Source organism: Sus scrofa, chromosome 14 (genome assembly GCF_054392235.1).
Source record: "Sus scrofa isolate SSC_HxYL_T2T_F1_AM1 chromosome 14, Sscrofa_HxYL_maternal_Yorkshire_Landrace_v2.0, whole genome shotgun sequence".
NCBI classification, from domain to species: domain Eukaryota; kingdom Metazoa; phylum Chordata; class Mammalia; order Artiodactyla; family Suidae; genus Sus; species Sus scrofa.
The window spans coordinates 107,898,344-107,918,761 of NC_139396.1; the positions used below are offsets into that span (position 1 = coordinate 107,898,344).

The window sequence follows — 20,418 nt, forward strand, 5'->3', positions numbered from 1 at the left end:
AGCCTGGGAATTAGCATATGCTGCAGATACGGCCTTAAAAAAAGCTTGCATGTGAAACCTATAGCCTATATGTCACATAGTACTCACTCTCACATCCTAAGTCTTTTGAATGCTCTGTTGGTTCTGCTATCTTCAGCTGATGTTCTTTATTTTACCTGCTAATCCTTTGAAAACCTATCATTTTAAAAAGCAGTGCAAATTTTTGTATGGTAATTTTTTATTTCCTGATTTATTGTTGATGAAGTTTCTGTATGTTTAACACCTAAAGTCTATCTTACCTTTTAAATGCTTTCATTTTTTGTAAAAAAACAACAACAAAAAGCCCAAAAAACCCCCTGGAACCTGCTACTTTAAAAAAAGATACATAATGATAAATGTAATTGTATGCTAGAAAAAATGTTATTTTATGCACTAACTACAAATATTAGAGGAAAATAATTTTTTCTTAATATATGAAAAATAACTTGATATGGATTATGATGTATTTTTAGTGATTTGGACTGCCTATATTTTAAAAAATGAAATCTATCTTTTCATTAACACTATTGTTATTTTTTTAAAAGTGTGACTGTGGTTTCTCTATTTTTCGGTTCCCTTTTTTATTATACCTCCCTGCCCCCATCTCTCTCTGCACAGGGTGGGTATTCTGCTCCCTCCTTCTCTCCTTGGCAGGGCTCCTTCCAAGGGATCCCACGGACTGTTCCGCCGCACCGCAGACAGAGTGAGTCTGTGTCTCTCACTCCTATCCTGCTCTGGCTTCCTGTTCATGGTATTCCCTTCTGCATGACTGTCCCTCCCCAGCACCTTCTCTTCCGTCCAGAGTGACCTGCAGGCACATGCTAAACCAGCACTCCCTGGGCTCTCCACTCTTGATTAACACTTTCTTTGACTGCATGTAAAATAGACTTCTACTTAGAGCCTCAGGAAAGCTGTCTGGGATTAATTCCATTCTAATGCTGTTTAAACCTATTGCCAGTGACCCTAGACCTACCGACATGCATCTGTCTTTAATGTATTTTCTATTTTCATGACCTTGAGGTATATGAATAAAAAATTTTTTTTTTAAATCTAGTCATATTAAAAATGTATACACTATCCACAGTGGTGTAATGAACAGATGCATATTGTTTAGGGAGCAGGCTTACTAGACCATTGCACATTTCTTTAAATATTTCCTAATCAAAAGGCTTTGATTGTGTTTCACTGTAATCTAATAGAAAAATCTTTTAAATAATTTTTAAGGGTTTTTTTTTTTAACAACTAATATGTCCTTGTAATTTATCAGCTGCTTTACAGTAAGAAGAAATGGCTTCTGAATATGCATGGTTTACTAACATTTCTAATGATTTAGTAATTGTTTGACTTAAAAAATGTTTTTGTTTACGTTAAATCTGCTTTCCAAAACAGTGTTTATTATTTTGTGTTTTGTACTTAAGTATACCTGGTAAGTTGGTTATATTTTATCTTTTCTGAAAAGTCACCCCCCAAAAGCTAATATTAATGAAAAAGATGTAAATACTGTCAGTCACTTTTATGCCTTCTCCATGTATTTGCCCTGATTTGTGATTCCTATCAGTTTTTTTCATAAACTATCCTTATGTAAGTAATGTGAAGTATCAAAGGTCTAAAAGGAGGATATTTTAAGCACTTAAAATTTATTGTGATTTATTCAAATAGAAATTTATTTCTTGAATTAGTCAGTTATGAGGTATCAACATAAATTTGAGGCAAGGTTTGAAGTTTATATTTTGGCCAGTATACCTTTCCTTCCCTTTTACACTGTTTTAACAGTGGAATAGAGAGTTTACATAGGCTTTTATATCATTTTTTAGTAGCAAGTTAATTTGTTGAGCGGAAACATCCCTCTTTCTTTCCTTTTCCATCTCCTATCACCTTTGTAAATCCTCCTTTTTACTTCCTTTTCTTCAATAAAGTTGTTTTCTTTTCTCCTCTAAAGATTGCTAGTATATAAAGAATAATACTAAATTACAAGTGAGCTAATCTGAATTTTAAAGGGCATTTATAACATTTAATAATGTATTCTTAGGCTTCTAAGCAGTATGCTGCATGGTTGACAGATTTACCTCAGATTGATGTACCTACCTTAAATTTTCTGAAGCCCCTTTCAGTCTCTGCGCTTTTCCCCACTATTCTCCTCCCCTATTCTGCCTCTCAGCTAGCTGTAAAATGGAATTGAAGTTTAAGGTTAATTATTCAGTATTACAACTAGTTTTAGATTTATTTTGGAAACATGTTTCCAAGGAGCACCCATTTCACTAGTTTCTCATTTGTATAGCTTTAGAATTTTCTTGTCCCTCATCTGAGTCTTTGGCCTACTTCCTTTTGGGTTCTGAGCTATTTTTTTCATTTCCAGTTATGCAGCAGCACTGTCTGTTGTTCAACACTACTATCAAGATGTCTTTCTAGCTTTTCTAGATCAGAATCCTTTCTCTGGATCTCCAAGTTAGCAAAGAGAAAGTTTTGGTTCTCCAGAGTTTGGATGCGTTTGCCGCCTAGAAGAGACAAATGCATTGGGTAAGTTCTCCTGCCTAATGCAGCTAAGAGAACTGGCCCTAAGACTTGATCAGTGAGACTATAGGACCCTGTTTGTGGAAAGTGATGACTGGAGGACTTTTTGATAGTATTGATTGAGCTTCCAAGTTTCCTTTAATGGAAACGTTTAAACTACTACACTATTTTTAATTTTCCCTGATAACAGCTGGAGGAGTTCAATAATAATTATTATTTTATAGCGATAAAGTATAGAGAAGGAAAAGGGTATGAACTTATAAGGGTAAATCCAGTAGTTTTTCAGAGGGTTTTGGAATGGATCTCCCCTTTTCCTATACTAAACTTGTACATATTCAGTAAAATAATATTCATCTCCACATTTAGTCAATATGTGCTTGCTAATGCTGATTTTTGGAGAGGTTGATTCTGTACGTGATGGTAGGTAGTTGAGAGAATCCTCTTCCTCATACATTATCATGTTCAATAATAAATTCTTTTTGATGCCCTCTTGAATGTCAGCTTGAGTGAGCTACCTTTTTTTTTGGTAAATGCAGAAGCCAGGTAAACTTGGCTGTTAGTCTTTGTAAGGAAGTTTGTTATTCTGGTCTTGTTTTTTAAAATGTATGAGAGTAGTTAGGCCTAAAAAGGTAGCCTATTGTAGATACTGCAGAGTGAAATAACAAATGTTTGCATGGGCTGCTTTGCTGTGGTCACTCCAGAAAGCTGCAGTGGCCAATGTTCCTGGTGAATTGAAGAATGATTCTTTAAAAATGGAGGTAAAAGGGGAGTTCCCATTGTGATGCGGTGGAAACGAATCCAACTAGGAACCATAAAGTTGCAGGTTCAATTCCTGACCTCACTCAGTGGGTTAAGAATCTGGCATTGTGGTGAGCTGTGGTGTAGGTCACAGACACAGCTTGGGTCTGGCGTTGCTATAGCTGTGGTGTAGGCCAGCATCTGTAGCTCCAATTCAACCCCTAGCCTGGGAACTTCCATATGCTGTGGGTGCAGCCCTTAAAAAAATAAAAATTAAAAAAAAAAAGGAAAGAAAGGGGGGCGAATAAAAGGGACATTCTGGTCTTTAATATATTTTTTTCTTTCTCAGGAAATTTTTGACTTCTATTTCTTTTCTCAGTGTATTACCAGTCTTAACTTGATGCTTATCTTCCAGTGTCAAATTAAAATTTTCTCTAAGTTAGCAGAAAATAATCTACATTTAGACATTCAAGGGTCTTCCTGTTGTTGGTAGGCATTTTTGTCCAAATTGACTTAACTGACATTGGTAGACTCTTTCTAATTTCCAACTGTGTAAAATTAGGAATGATAAGTGTAGCCTAAAATTTAGGTTTCACAGTATAGAAATTTAATAGAAATAATTACTTTTAGCAAGTAAAAGCCTTTATGGTAATCTCAGATAACATTTCTTGTCAGAGCATATGCTTCTAGGAATACTTGGCTTTTCAAAAAGTATATTTTGAGATAATACCTATTTCTGACCATGCCTAAAAAGACTTACAATTTGCTCTTTAGCACTTTGCTTTAAAGACTAGAAGTCTACCTACCTTTACCTTCCATGTGCAGTAATTTAAATTGAAAGAAAAAGTTTTTAAGCAACAAAAATAATACTTGTTTGTGTCTTAATAGCCATATCCCTTAATAGCTCAGTAGTTTCTTGATACAATGTTGCATAATTTCTAAATGTATAATAGTAACTAAGTCTATTCATCAGAATTTTATTATGGATGACATTCTGTTGTCTTATATTTTACTCCTCCTCTTATAATCTTCAGGAGTTGTTTCACAAACCTTTTTTGGCAAGTGACACAAATTCATTTTACATCATAGCCCCGTATGTATTTACTGAATGAAACTATGTGTTTACAGCCAACACATACATGTGTGTATATTTAAAATTTAGATAAAAGATTCATGAAACAGTGCTTTCTCTTAGAAAAATGATCATGTTTTCTCCATTTTTGTTTTGCTTTTTTCATGTAGTATCATATGAGCATTTTTCATATAGTAAATATTTCCTGAAAACATCATTTTAATGGCTGCATGATAATACATTATCATGGGGATATTATCATTTATTTAATTTTTTCCTGCTGTTGACATTGATATTGTTTCCATTTTCCCCTGTTAGAGATGTTGTTGAATTGCAGTTTATTATTTTGTATAGCTCAGTGTCAGCAGTAGAAGGATGGTACTTGATTAAGGGGTATTTTCTTTGTAGAGGTGCTTAATGTGTATTCTTAAACTGTCAAACATATTCATAAAGTATACATTAACATGGTGCAATTTGATTGGCTTCCGTAAGTGACTGCAATCAATTGTATATGTAAGGAGAACATCAGCTTTAGTGCTTTGATGAGAAATTAGCACTGGGAATGACTTTTCATAAAGATAAAATATATTCATTGGTGAAATGGAAAAGGGTAAATAACTTGATAAAAACTGAACAATTTGATTTTACAGTAAGCTATTTTTTTAAAGTGTGATTGATATAGAATATGTCATTGTGTTCATTTTTGCGGCTAATTGAAGTGCATATTCGTCACTGGTAATTGACTAGAAATGTGCATCAAACTCATGGTCCAGGAGGCCATCCCATAAACATAGGCATAGGTTACTTCCTCCCTCAATACTTTAACAATTACGAGAAACACAGCAATTGCTGTTATCTGTATAATCCTTTCATAACAACCTGCTCTATAGATTGTGGAATTGTTCTGTTAGCTGTATTTGTTGCTGTATCATAGTGCCTGCAGTATCCTACTCTGGATAAATACGCCATGCATATTGGTCACACCAGTGGAATTGTACTATTATGATGTTATTTAGGTTTTTATTTTCCTCTGAACTGTTCTGCATCCCAGAGGTAAATGCCAATGGGTTCTGTATCTTAGAGATGTAGGCTCTAGAAAATTCAGCATCTCACACTGATTATGCCTGTGTTGTAAATGCTTAAGTCACTATTATTCACTTAGTTTTTAAAAGCGGTTAATTGATCAACTTATAAAAACCATTGAATTCCTTGTTTCAGAAATTGTTTGTTTATAACATTTTATTAGTCAGGTGTCTTCCCCAAGTTCTCTTAGATTTAGAGGCACTTTTCTGAGATCTAGGGAGTAAGAGCATTTCTAGTCCCCAGGAATCCTTGGAAGCTGTGATTAGGTTCCTGTGAATTTTGGAGTGGAATTCTTTGGATCTAGTTACACTAGGGATTCATCATGTCTTCCATCTCTAGTGATGTATTGAGCCTTGCAATGTAGAACATCATATTTAAGACATACTTGAAGATTAGATTATTCTCTAATTGGTCTTTAATGCAGCAGCAGTAATAAACTAACATTGAGTTGTGTTTATTTATAATATGCAAGACCCTGAAATTATTAAAAATAATTTCTACTTTCTTTATTAAGGATTACATGCAGCCAAACCTTTTTAGATGTTTGGAATATGAATATTCATTGTGTCAGAATTATTTTCAATATTCTATTTGGTAAGATTCTTCAAGTGGTTCCTTTTAAGGGTAAGAAATTTATATACACTGTTCTGTGGATATAAATATTTGTATTAACTTGCAGACAACTTCAGCGAAAGTATAAATCTATTAAAATATGTTTTCATTTTATATAAATATATTAAAATAATGATACTTAGAAAAATGCAACAAAAGCAAAGTAAATAACTGTTGGCTGCTACCCAGTCATGGCAATTCCTTGGTGTTGTATGTGGTCTCTGACACCATTGTCCTGTCTTTTTCTTGTCTCTGCTCTCCCATTATGCCATTGGCAAGGAGTTGAGAAGTTAGTCCATTACTTCTCTGACAAAGCGTGGTACAGTACAATTTCAGATTTTTTCCTACCACCTTCATTATCACCTCCTTCCCCAGTTTGCATGATGCATGTCAGAGCCTGCATGAAATTACAGGCATGTTACAGATGGCCCTGTTTCCATTTTCTTTTTAATCTATAAAATGTATTTAATAATAATAATAAACTTAGATGAACCAAGAAATAATATTAGGTAATTCCTGTATCCGTTATGCAATAGTGTTTTTATGCTTTAGAACATTTTCTGCCCTCCTGCATACACACATTGACATATTTTTACTCCTTCAGGGCTTGACTAGCTACCATCTTACTGTTGGTGACAAGAATGTTCACAGAAACTGATACGAGCGTTTTTTTCTTTTGTTAATGCTAGACTTGGAATTGGTATGAAATAGTAAAGGTGAAGAGTTTTTCTTAGTGATGAGTGCTTTTTGCCTTTCCTTGTATTCAGTGTGTTTCCTCCAGTGGGCCATTTGGAACTACTTTTTCCCAGAAATTCTGCTCCACAGTATGGCTTGAATTTGGAGTCTGAGTGTTATCCTGTGTAAGACAGATCAATTAAGAAGGAAATAGGGCTTTATCTACCTGAATGTTGTTAATACCTGAATGTTGGTTTTAAATCTGCTTTTTGAGTTTTGAAAATAATTATCTGATTATATTGCATATTCTGAAAGTCTGTGAACTCAGTGGACTTAACCCACATATCACAGAATAATAAAGTTTTAGTGTTGCATTTAAAATTCTTCGTCAATTCAAATTCGGGATTTGCCATTTGCTATAAAGTGTGTGAGTCTGGACATACTACTTAATTTCATTAAACTTCGGTTTACTTATGTTCAAAAAGAAGACAATGCCTTCCACTTAGGGTGTTGTGATAATTAGAGATCATGCCTGCAGACTTAAGAGTTGGACTGTCTACCATTGGGAGCCCTTCTTTTAGAGTCCAGAGTATACTTCTTATATTTGTAGTTTTTCAGACAATATAATAAGCACTTTGTGTGTATGTTATTAATTATTTACAGCAATTGAATGAGGTGCTGGTACTCTTAATATCCTCATTTTACAGTTATGAAATCCCATTTCTGAGTAGTAAGATAATTTACCCAGTATCTGATAGTGATAGAGCCAGAACTGAAACCCAGATCAGTCTGACTTCAAAAGCTAAGAGTGTTATACCAGCTCCTTCATATACATTAAACATTCTCTGTAAACATTAAAGTGTCTTGCTTGTCCTAGCTCTGGTTTATCTCCAGGAGGGCACTTGAGGAACCTTGACCTCTGTGTCATATCAAATTTTTGCCTGCTGTGGATTTGAACATTAAGATATGAATGACATTATTGAAATATGTTTTTTTTTTAATTGCCTTTTTTAGGGCCACACCCATGGCATCTGGAAGTTCCCAGGCTAGGGGTCGAATTGGAGCTACAGCTGCTGGCCTACGCCAACAGCCACAGCAATGCCAGGTCCGAGCCATGTCTGCAGCCTATGCCACAGCTCACGGCAACACCGGATCCTTATTAACCCACTGAGCAAGGCCAGGGATCGAAACCGCAACCTCATGGTTCCTAGTCAGATTTGTTTCTGTTGCACCACAGCTGGAACTCCAAAATATGTTTTTGGAGCCTAGAAACCTTGTATTATATAGCAACTAGTTTAGAATTTGCTTTCTTTTTTCCAAGACCCAGCTACAAAAGGGCTTTGGCTTGAATTAATCATCTTCACAACTTTTAATACCCATGAGTGACATTTATTGAGCAATTTTGATGTGTTCTGTGAGGTCCTATCCTAGATGTTTTACATGTTACAGTCATTTTCATTATTAGAATTAGAAATGGAAAGTAGTTGAATGTATGTTAAGACAGTTTCCCTAACACACTTCATCCAGAAATACCTAGTTTTCAACTAAAAAACATTTTTGACATAGCTGGTAGGTCATTATAGGAGGTGCAGGTCATGTTGGGAAGTGCTGTGTTCATGTTAACATGTAATGAATCCTTCATGCTATGCTTCAAACATGAATCATTAAGCTGACCCCAAGCTTACCTAGAGAAAAAATTTTTTTAATTATGTGTTTTCCATCAGTGTTTTTTTAAAACTTGTTGAAATTACTGCTGTTATCATTGACCTAATAGAGAAATACCATTTTGATAGTTTATTACCAAAAAAGCAATTCTGGAATGTACTACTTACAAATATTCATTTATTATTTTATTTAGCAAATATATATTTAATCCCTACCATGTGCCTAATTCTGAGGATACTAACTACAGCAACAAAAAATGAGTAATAAAGCATGATACCTGCCTTAAGGAGCTCATAGTCTCTGGTTATCTTTGTAAACAGCACAGAGTAGACATTTAAGATAATCATTGAAGGAGTTCCCATTGAAGCACAGTGGAAACAAATACGACTAGTATCCATGAGGACAGAGGTTCGATCCCTGGCCTCTCAGTGACTTAGGGATCTGGTGTTGCCATGAGCTGTGGTGTAGGTTGCAGACATGGCTTGGATCCTGTGTTGCTGTGGCTGTGGCATAGGTCGGCAGGTACAGCTCTGATTTGACCCCTAGCCTGGGAACTTCCATGTGCCATAGGAGCAGCCCTAAAAAGACCCCCTCCCCCCAAAAAATTATCATTTAAGATGCCTATCAATCCCTTGCATAACAGCAACAGTAGTGCCTGGTGCTGGCCCTCTTGACCTTGATACCTATAACTGTTCCATCTGAGAATTCTCTGAGTAATGTGCTGATGTGTATTATCTGACTGCTAAAGTAAGACTTGAAGTTGCTGAATCCAATGAGAAGCACTTAGCTCTTTAAGTCTAGGAATGGGTCCACATTTTAAACCTTCAGTAAGCAACCCTTCTACAGGTTGCAGGGATGGAGTACTAAAGCTCTGGTTGTCTGTGACTGCATGGGGTTTCCTGACATCCCCCCAGAAGTGGGGAGATTCCTTTTGTCTCTGAGTCTTGTGGGCCACTGAAGCTGTGAAGTGAATGGGCTGGTGGGCAACTTCCCCAGATGTCTTTTTTTGATGCAGAGCAGTACCACATCTTACATCTTCAAAACCAGAAACCCAGAATTCATCTTTAAGTTTCTCCCAGCTAGCCACCTATCTGTCTCACCTTCAAAATCTGTTTCTATCCTTTCCAACTTTCCTCCTTCCCGACATCCTAATTTTAAACTCTTATATTTATAACTTGGGCTGTTAAGCAATAGCGTACTACCTGGCTGTTCTGCTTAACAGTCTCATCTCCTTCTGTAACATTCCTCACTGATTCCATCAGAGTGACATTCCAAAATACACATTGGATATTATGATTCCTCTGCTTAAAATTCATCAATGTCTCCCCTCATCTATTGTACAGAATGAGAACTACTTGGTCTGACTTGCGTTCATTTATGAGCTGGCCCTTGCCAACACTTTCCCACCAGCATTGTGCTTGCCAGTTCAGTCTAACAATTTGAAGTTACTGGAACATATCATTTTCTTGTTGTGCCTTTGTGTTTAGTATGTTCTTCCCTTCTTATCTACTTGGCAAACTCCTACTCATCTTAAAACTCAGTCAAGATGTTTGCAGTTCTTGGATGCCTTCTGTGACCTGTTGAACCAGGCACGTGTTTTCTTTTTTTTTTTTTCTACATGTTGTTATGCTTGAGACATGGTCTCTTCATTTTTTTTTATGTGACTCTGTCTCTGTCTTTCTCTCACTCTCTCACGAAGCCTCTCAACCACAGGAATGCATTGTTTTCAGCTTCTTTTTTTTCCTATACCTACTACAGTGCACGATATGCCAGACAGTTTTAAAAATGATTGAGTGGTTTTTGATATTCCTTCCTATTGATCTTATTATCCATGAGAGCATGGGATTTTTCTTTTTATATTTAGAATTCATTCTAAAAACCATTTGTAGTAGTACAGTAGTAAATCTGGGTAAGATGAATTTTTAACATCTTGCTTTATATTAATATGGTGGGAGTGTTTAGAATTTGGGTAATTGTACTACAAGCAGCAAGCTGTCAGAACACATCTCTGCTTTGCCTGCAGATGTTAAGAGGCAACTAGCTTGTTCAACTTGCCAGCAGGTAATTAATAACAGTCCAGTCTTTAGTGGGAAACCAGTTCCACACAATCTTTTGCACATCAGGAGTAAGTCATTTCTTTGATCTTCACTGAGGCGATGTCTTGATCTTCTTCAAGAGACTTTTTTCTTTATAAGTAGCAGAATGGATTTCCAAACTAAATAATAATAAATAATAAAACAAGATGTTTATTTTGGGATAGGGAAATTATATCACTAAAATAAACTTTTAATAAAAATAGAAATACTATTTATTCAACATTTAGAAATGATGGATTTATTTAATGTAATTAAATGTTTTGTAGACTTTTTTGTGTAATCGTGGACTCTAACTCTTCTCAGTTAAAAGACTCAAAATTTTATTATTCTTAAAAACCTGATTATTTTCTAATCTTTATTATTTGATATTAAGCTTTATTGCATTTAATACATGCAGAACATCTTCTGACACTCTGATGTATTTCCATTTAGTTCTCTTATAAGCATTAGTTATTTGGGTAGTATAAGTAATCAGAAAATTGAAAATGGATAATTTATCTACAGTTCATACTGCCCCTTTTCTGGAGGCTTGATTGTCTTTATTTTTTTCTTCTCTGCTTTTTAGGGCCACACCTGCAGTATGTGGAAGTTTCCAGGCTAGGGATTGAATCTGAGCTACAGCTGCTGGCCATAGCAACACAGATTCTGAGTCACATCTGTGACCTGTATGACAGCTCATGGCAATGCCGGATCCTTAATCCACTGAGCAAGGCCAGGAATTGAACCTGCATCCTCACGGATACTAGTTGGGTTCATTACTGCTGAGCCACAACGGGAACTTTTGAGGCTTGATTATCTTAATAATCAGTTTAATACATTGTCTTAATTAGAAAATTTTACCTTTTTATGCTTTGAGCTGATAGTACATGTTTATACATTTTTTATGGGTAATAGACATATTACAATAAAATCATTTTAAAATTGTCACTGATATTTTCAACGATCTTAAATTGCTTCAAGATTTTTAGCTCGAGACTAGAATATCTTGTTTTTAAAGATGAAAAAAGGTAAATAGGGAAAACAAATCCCCATTCAATCAGCCATTTGTTGTACTTTTCTCCTGCTTAGTTGCTTTGTTTTTTCCTTAGGTAAATTTTGGTTTGCTTAATATGGTCATCCTTTATACCTTTACTAATCTTTCTAAAATGTGTATCACTTTGGCCTGGTCAGTTTTTTCTACCTTGAAGAGAGCCATGAATTAACTCTTTGGTGATTTTACCTCTAAATCATCTTGGTGGTAATATATTGTGAAAATGTCCGGTGAATTTAAGTAGGACATTTATCTTGAATTAGATCTTGAGATAGCTTATTTATTTTAAATATTCCAAGATGAGGAGTTCCTGTCAAGGCACAGTGAAAATGAATCCATTTAGGAACCATGAGGTTGCAGGTTTCATCCCAGGCCTTGCTCAGTGGATTAAGGATCCGGCGTTGCCTTGAGCTGTGGTGTAGGTTGCAGACGCGGCTTGGATCCTGCATTGCTGTGGCTGTGGCATAGGCCAACGGCTATAGCTCAGATTATACCCCTAGCCTGGGAACTTCCATATGCCGTGGGTGCAGCCCTTAAAAAAAAAAAAAAATTCCAAGATGAGAAAGAGTTTAATATTCTGTGTAGATTAATTTTGAGCAGTCATTTTCTTGACTTTATTACTTTTTTAAATAGCAAGTAAACCCCATTCAATCACGACCAACCATCTTTCCATGAATCAGTGAATTTTGTTCTCAGTCACCATAACCCTTTCACCATCTGATCCCTGACACTGACTCTGGCACTTATTGTCAAGTGCTAGTCAAAGAGGTGAAAAAAGTAGCAAAACACAAGCATTATAAATAGATTCACCCTTTCTGTTGGAGAAATTAGAGATATGGTGTAGATTTGTTTGTGGATTAGCATGGTAAAGAAATTATTTTATGAATAAAAAATGGTCTTTCAAAAATGTTAATGTTTTTAAAGCCCCTTTGCCAAACCTTTTGACATTTTCAGCCCACATTAGTTAGTAGAGAGTATATGTGAGTGTATGTATGTGTATGTGTTTTAAAATATTTATAGCAACCATCCCTATATCACGATATGACCAATAGGCTCATCACCCATATACTTTAACTATTTGGCTCATTGAAAGATAACTTTAAGATTCATATTTCTTTACGGAATGCCCCAAAGTAATGAAAGTTGAATGTTTCCTCTGGTTTGTATATAATGTAATCACACAGTGAGCTCCAAAGAAGTGTGTACAAGGCATATCGGCCTTAAGAACTTTGCTATTGTAGGCTTCTGAGCTTTAGTGGTCAAGTTACAGGCAACTTCACATCTGTTTCATTCTCAGACATCATTCAGAAGTCTGGTTATTTTCGAATCCGACTAGGAATCATGAGGTTGTGGGTTTGATCCCTGGCCTCACTTAGTGGGTTAAGGATCTGTGTTGCCATGAGCTGTGGTGTGGGTTACAGACTTGGCTTGGATCTGGTGTTGCTGTGGCTGTAATGTAGGCTAGCAGCTGTAGCTCTGATTCTACCCCTAGCCTGGGAACCTCCATATGCCACAGGTGAGGCCCTGAAAAGACAAAAGACACACACAAAAAAAAGTTTGGTTATTTTTAGTTTTATTTATGGACATTCACTCTTGGGAAGTGTAAATCTGTTTTCCCCATATCAGCCATAACAGAATGGCAGTGGGACAGAAGAAATAAGCTGTGAAAACATTTTATTCTAAAAATTTTCAACAAGAATATTAAAGGTAGGTTAATATTAGATAAATGTGTTGATCTGTTTTTGTTTAATTACAGTTTCATATATACTGAGAATAAAATCATTCTAAACTGTGTTTATCTTCTGGTAATTTTAATTCTTGATAGAAGTACAGCACCTGATAGTTTAAATTAATGCATCTTTTAGCAAAGTGTACTGAAGTGGTATTATACAATTTTCCTTTTTTAAAAAATTTTTAAATGGGTAATATTCTGAAGGTCATAGTTACTATCTGAAAATTTTATGGAGATTAATCCAAAGTGCTGTAGAAATTACTGTGTCAAGCTCTTATATATAGTTTTAAATAATTAATGAGCCAGTAGGATAGGAATCTTTTTTCAGCAATGAATCAGTACTTTAGGATACTTATTTTCTCCTGTTCGATTTTGGATGTTGTTTAATGTTTATTGCCTGTACCATTTCTTTGTTTGCATTATCATAGTGTGTGTCTCATGAATTACTTGAATACTGCAATTTATTTTTTGATTTAAAAAAACCCCACATACTTTCCATATTAAAACATAATAAGTATCAACACAGCCTATTTGGAACTTATATTGATTCTGGATGATATTTCTAAAATGAATTCTTGTTAATACTATTTTTAATTTTAATAGCCTCCAGTACTACAGCCTTCCAGCAGCCTTCCCAGACCCACAGACCACGCCCAGGGAAAACTAATAAAGCCGCAACATATCGAGGCCCACAGTGAGTGCACAGTCCAGAGCAAACATCAGGGTGTTGCACATCTGGACGAAGGCTTTACACATGGCTTGCAACAGGAAAGCAACCATGGTCTGGAAGATCAGCCTTTTTCTCCGAGCCCGCTATTCACTAAGGATGTGGTGAAGAGTACACCTTCTGAAGCAAACTTGAACATGACCACGAATTGTCAAGAGCCTTATCATTTGGCAAATGATCAAATTAATGACATGCAAGTTGTACCCACTTCTCTTCAGACACTTGCCCCGTCAAGTACAGTAGACCAGGCTAAGAGAGTTGGAAGAAATCAAACTTTACCAGAGGGCTACGCATCTCAGCCCAAGTCCTTGCATCTTTTGAAGCCATCCATCTTAAATTCTTTGGTACCTCCTCCAGTTCCTGAAACATCTCCAGGTAGGACTCCCACTTGTAAGAAGTCACCAACAATCACACCAGATAATTCAGCAAAACTTCAGCCAACCTCTAGTCAAACAAATCTTGCAAATAATCCAAATCCAAAAGTATCTAAGCTCCGCCCCCCTTCTGGCTCTTTCAAACAAAAACAAATAAGCAACCCCCGCCTAGAACCTCAAAACTTCCAGGCCAAGACAAGCATCCCAAGGCCACTGACAAGAAGAAAAGAAATCATGCAGAATACTAATGACAATTTGAATTCTGGGGATTGTTTGGCCTCTAATCAATATTCTCGTCTTCCTAAACCAAAGATACATTAAATACATAGCCATCACCTGCCAATTTAAAAAAATCAACAACAATCTGTTCTGTACTAGCTTTATGTGCAGTTTGCTACCATGATGGAGGTTCCTTTGAAAGCTTGCAAATCTTAAATTAAAATGTGGAAGCTTCTTCTAGTTCGGCTCTTCCATTTATATCCTGGTTGAAGTACATAGCATTTGAGCATATTTGTCTCAGGTAAACAAAAAGTTTGCTTACCCACTCACAAGTCTACAGAAGGCTCTAATCATGTTATCCATCTCTCTGCACATTAGAAAATTCATAATATTCCATTTGGTGGGCAACAGATGTGCTTTGCTGATCTAGTCCTTTTAAGGTCTGTGTTAATTGTGGTTCTGAGAGCCTCACCCTTTTCACTTAGTCCCTCCTGTGAATATGGTTACTATTTTAACTAAAGATTTGATGATAATGGAAAATGGTAGTCTGTAAACAGAGTTCTGGCCAGTGATTTGTATATATAAAAGGTCTATGCAAACGCTCTGTGATGAATAAAGGAGATCGGGCTTTTAATGGGAAGTTTATGTAAATTTTATTTTTCTTTGCTCTCTAGTCTCAATATTTATTTGTTTACCAAACAAATTCTCCAGGCTACAATGTTTCACATTTTATATATATATAAATATATATAAACATATCAATTATATGTTGCTTTAACATTTTGTTTTACACACACACACACACACCCCATTTGTGTTTGTTTTTACTGGATACATTTGGGAAAGCTTGAGTGAGGATACATCTTGAAATCTGATCTAAAGATGTATTCTTTTGTAACATACGTTGGTGCTAGAGTTTTGCTGGTAATTCCATTTTGAACCCTATAGGTTTATGGATCCATGATAGCTGTTTAAGGTTCCACAGCATATATTTTAAATTAAGTGTTTATTGTAATACTTATATTTATTGACTTTCTGCTAATATCTGAAGATTGGAATAATGGACTTGAAATGTTTGCACAAAACATAGGGATTTAAAACTATTTTCTATAGCAAAATGAGTTAAAATATTTTGAGTATAATTATAAATTTAAGTAAGACTATCTTGAGAAAACTGGAATTTGTAATTGTGTTTTTCTGAGTTTTCCAGGTTTCCCTTTTATGTTTGTCCGTGTTTGAATAACAGTTTCTTGAAAAGTAGATTTGGGAAGGAAAATAAAATTGGAAAGGGAAATTGCATTTTATTAAAAGGTTTTAAAAGCTATTTCGATGGCAATATGCTTACTTGTTTTAGTGTGCTAAGAAGGTATCTGTGGAACTGCCAAGGGACCACACACACTAACCTAATCGTGCTGTGGGCCACTCATCAGTGGTTCAGTGCACTTGCCCTCTCCTTCTTCCAAATCATGGCATCTCTAGGCTGTTCACCTGTTACTGCTTTCATTAGAATTAATGTATTTCAGACAGATAGTATTTACAAAGTCAGTTTTGTTGTCATCAACTGACCAAAAATTTACCAAAAGAGATTATGGCCAAAAAGTCACTCAAATTTCTAGGTTCCCTATGAAAAATGTACATCATCCCTTTTTCGAGAAGCAGCACAGCAGGTGCTTTAGTGGAGATTTGGAAAGAGGTGTTTACCATTTTGATGCCATCTTCCCTTACCCATTGGGGAACCACTTGAGTAAACTCGCCATTCACTGGATACCAGCCATTCTTGGCTTTGGTAACAGGTGGGTAACGAATCTTGTATCATTCTTTCATCTAATAGCACTTCTGCTGCAGAAGCACTAAAGTTTAGAAAGTTTTTCACATAGTCCAGGTATCATTAGTATACTAAGTGATCAGACATATCAGGAAAGCTTCTTTTCCTCGCAAGGGGGAGCAGTAATAGTTGATGCTGTAAGTGGGTACATGTAGTCTTTCATTTTGAAGGAGAAAGAAAACTGATCTCAGATACTGCTAATGGGATGTTTCCCTAAAGTAAAACATACTGCTTAGTAGGCTTTGGTTTATTTAGAAATTGATATAGACTCTTGTGAAACATCATTTACAAGTAACCCTTTATCTTGAGGGGAAAAGTGTTAAATTTTTACTTGATTTTTAACCCCCTTAGTCTGAGGGGAATGTCTTTGTGTGTTAAAAATGTTTCTCCTGCGATGTGTTTATTCTAGTTCTTCTCCTGATCTATATTTTTCTCCCTGATGAATTTTCAGAAATATTAATCCATCAGTTCAATTCCTCTGTACCTCTGTTGAGCCTTAATCTTGGCAGAAGGCTCATCAATACAATATAATTATGAAGCATACTATATTTAAGAGAAAAAAATCTAGATGTTTGTGTGAAACAATAAAATATTTGCCTGCAGTTTTATTTAAAAACTGCAAGAATATTATGCTTCTCTGCTCCTTAGTAAAGTTAAGTTAGAAGTGAGGTGGGGATGTGGCTCACTGGAATAATCAGAGATCTCTCCCAGATTTGGCTTCATCTCTCTTTAGTGCTTCTACCCATCAACTCTGTGCCAAATCCTTCTCCACGGGAACTCAGATCACTTTTTATTCCTTGGTTCTTGTGATTTCAGTGAAGATGGTTGCAGTGCAAGAGTTCCAAATCCTGAGGAAGAAGTCTTAACGGGTGTTGATGAAGCTTCACATCTGTGAAAGAGAAAATAGAGTATGTGGAATACATTTGGCTGTTAGTGGGATGCATATCAAATTCCTTAAAGACAGCTTGGCCTAAGGAGTTAATCAGTATAATAAGTGCAGTTGATTTTAAGGCATTAAAGGATTACATAGTTATTTAGAATGTTTCTAATAACTGAGACCCTTCTAGCACTTTTCTTTTGGAGTCTTTTAATTTGTGCAATATTTTCAGGCATATAGACTACTGTTCATTGTATTTATATAGATATTAGGGAACTTTATTAAGTATTTTAACAAGTAAAAATCTGAATCTGAAAGAAAATATCAGATTTGCACTTTAAATGAGCTGAATTGCTTGGAGTTGTGCCTGAAATATCGAAATGCCTCCTATTGGGTGTGGCTTTCTTTGTTGAAATGAATTTCTATGTATTGTTGCTGTTTGAAGTACAGCCTCTCACAGTTATATCCTAAGCATGTCACTTTTCCCATTAAAGCACTAAGTTCTTTGAATGTTTCATTGTCCCCTTAAGTATTTTATTCAAATGCATCAGAGAACATGATCCCCCGTAGCTGTCACTTCTTAATCATCTTGTAGCATAGATGGTGTAACAGACACAGAGATGCACTCTTCATTTCTGAGCAGAGTTGTCCTGATGGTTTCCTGGTCTGTAGGGCACTGAGGATGGAATTTGGGATCACTAAGTAGGCTTGCAATGAAGAGCGGTAAGACTGCAGCATAGTTTCAGTTTATTCTCTTACATAATAGTTTTCGTGTTTATGAATTAGTTGGGGTGGTTATGTTTGCATGCTTATGCACACACTTGAACATTAATTATAGCTGTAATACAAATAACCTGATGTTTTTCCTTGGGGATGATGGCCTTGCTATTTTTCTTAATTCCGATGCCTGAATTATATTTTAAAATTTTCTTTCCACACCTCCCTTCAATTTTTCTGCTGCAGTATTTGAAAGAAATGTTCGGAGAAATGATTTTGATGGTGAGCACAGATCTACAACTGTACTAGTAATTAAAGATACATCATATGTTGTAACCTTGTTGGGAAAAAGCTACTCACTTTCTCCTTGGTAAAGCATCACCATAGCAAAATAATACTGACCTTAAGAATTTAAAATCTCTTAAGTCATTACTGACAAAAGACAGAAACACCATGATCTTTAATATCTGCAGTATTGTTTTTCCCATTGATTTAAAAAGTTCAGAATAAATACTGTATATTAGAATTTGCTTGTAAAGTGAATTATAAAAACTGGATGTAAAGTCTCTTTCCTGAAAATGTTGGCATAGTAAATAAAAATAAAGTTCATAATTATAAGTTTCCTTGTCCTCAACATTGAAGTCCACAGTGTACTTTTTTCTCATATCTTTTCCCCACAAGATCTAAAATACTGTTCATTTGGTTGATTTTTTTTTTCAAACTCTCATTTCACACAGTCCCTTCTGCACATGCATCACTCTCCCCTGATTGAGTAAAAAGTATTCTTAGGGAATTCGTAATTTATTTTCCAATTCAGCTATATGTGATAGACATTATATAATAGGATGTTAAAAGTTGATGTGGTGATTATGTCATGCTATTAACTCCAAATCATTACATAAATGCCAGAAAGAGTGAAGGAAATTTGATGATGGCATTCTTTTTTTGGGGGGGGGGCCACACCTATGGCACATGAGGTTTCCAGGCTAGGGGTCAAAACAGAGCTGCAGCTGTCGGCCTATGCCACAGCCACAGCAACACCAGAGCGATACACACCTGCGACCTACACCACAACTTAGGACCAATTGGATCCTTAACCCACTGATCAAGGCCAGGGATCAAACCTGCATCCTCCTGGATAGGAGTTGGGTTCGTAACCCACTGAGCCACAACAGGGACTCCTGTGTTTACTGGATCTTAAGACACTTTTATCAGTTTTAAGGCCAAGTTATTAGCAAGTTTTAGATTAACTAAAAAAAGGTTCCTTTTTAATCTGTCATCATAAGCAGTCATTTGTTTCATACTGTTTTTTGCTACATTTTCCATTCTGAAAATCCTTTTTTCCCCCCACAGAAAGGACAAGTAGAAGTTAATTCTAACGTCTTCTGTTGATTGGGTTTAAGTAATTTTGCTGGGGCGCCTTACGTATGTTATCACCATTCTAGCTGCTGGGTGTGCCCATGGCCTCTGCCTCCATCAGTTTAAGGACCCACAGGTGGTTCTTAACACCATCCCCTCCAGCACTATCTTGTTCTGAACGTAAGGGCAAAACTCCTTTTCCCCTTCTTTCATTTCATTCTGGATTTTAATTCCTTTGCGCCATTCTCACCTTTGTGTCTCTATTATGTTCTTGGTTACATGCTTTCATTTCCCTTTGAAAACCAGGCCTTTTATAAACCTGATTTTATTCAAGAATTCCTTTTTCAGCTGTATCTTATATTCTTAAATAGTCTGCCTTCTCTTTTAGGTTATTGGTTGAGACTTCACTTCTAGTTTTCTTAACAGTCTTAAGTCACCCTTCCTTTTTGACCTCAGCCCATAAGATCTCAGTTTTCTGAAGTCTACCTTTAACATTCAACTTATGTTGGGGCTTTGTTTTCCTTACATCACCTCTTTCAGAGACATAAAGTCTAGTATGTCTAGTAGATACGTTTGGCTACTTGCCATTTTTTGCCCTGTTGTCTTTGAGGAGAAATTTTAGGTCATTTAAAGGAACCTTCATGAATTTTCCCCAAATAACCCTCAAATTAGCATTCGTTCTGTGGAAAAAAACAATTCTTCACAGACATTTCTCTGATTTTTCAACCATAAAAACATTGCTGTTTTTCTAGATTCCAAAATATGACCTATTAATCCCCTCATAAATTCACCCATTTGCAATCTATTTTGAGTATGAATAATGCTTCTTTGTTAATATTTTAGATGATTTACAGTTTCTGCAAAAGTACATCTCATTAATCTGCTAAAGTGAAAGGTAACTCTTTCCATTCTTCTCAATAAATATTATTGAAAAACTTGATGTGTGCCAGGCCCCTGGATTCGATCGTGGGGTAGGGGGTGAATGAGACCGTCCCTGTCATGGAAGAGATCAAATCCCAGCAGGACAAAACAAGATCTCCAAACAGAAAAATGGAAGAGGACTAAGTATCACTGAAGAGATGTTTGCA

General features: G+C 35.9%; 1 protein-coding gene across 8 annotated transcripts in view; it reads left to right on the forward strand.

Annotated features, from left to right (window-relative positions):
* Window positions 1-18,605, forward strand: part of CCSER2 (coiled-coil serine rich protein 2) — a 138,653-nt gene extending 120,048 nt beyond the window's left edge. For 3 of the 8 annotated variants that reach the window (XM_021073342.2, XM_021073344.2, XM_084996407.1), the window contains 2 exons: window positions 637-721; window positions 13,836-18,605. In XM_021073342.2, coding sequence (XP_020929001.1) covers window positions 637-721; window positions 13,836-13,930 — 180 coding nt within the window. In that variant the 3' untranslated portion in view covers window positions 13,931-18,605. Of the gene's footprint in view, window positions 1-636; window positions 770-6,313; window positions 6,354-13,835 lie in introns of all 8 variants that reach the window. The other 5 variants (XM_021073334.2, XM_021073343.2, XM_084996406.1 and 2 more) reach the window with 3 other exon arrangements.
* Window positions 18,606-20,418: the final 1,813 nt, after the last annotated feature.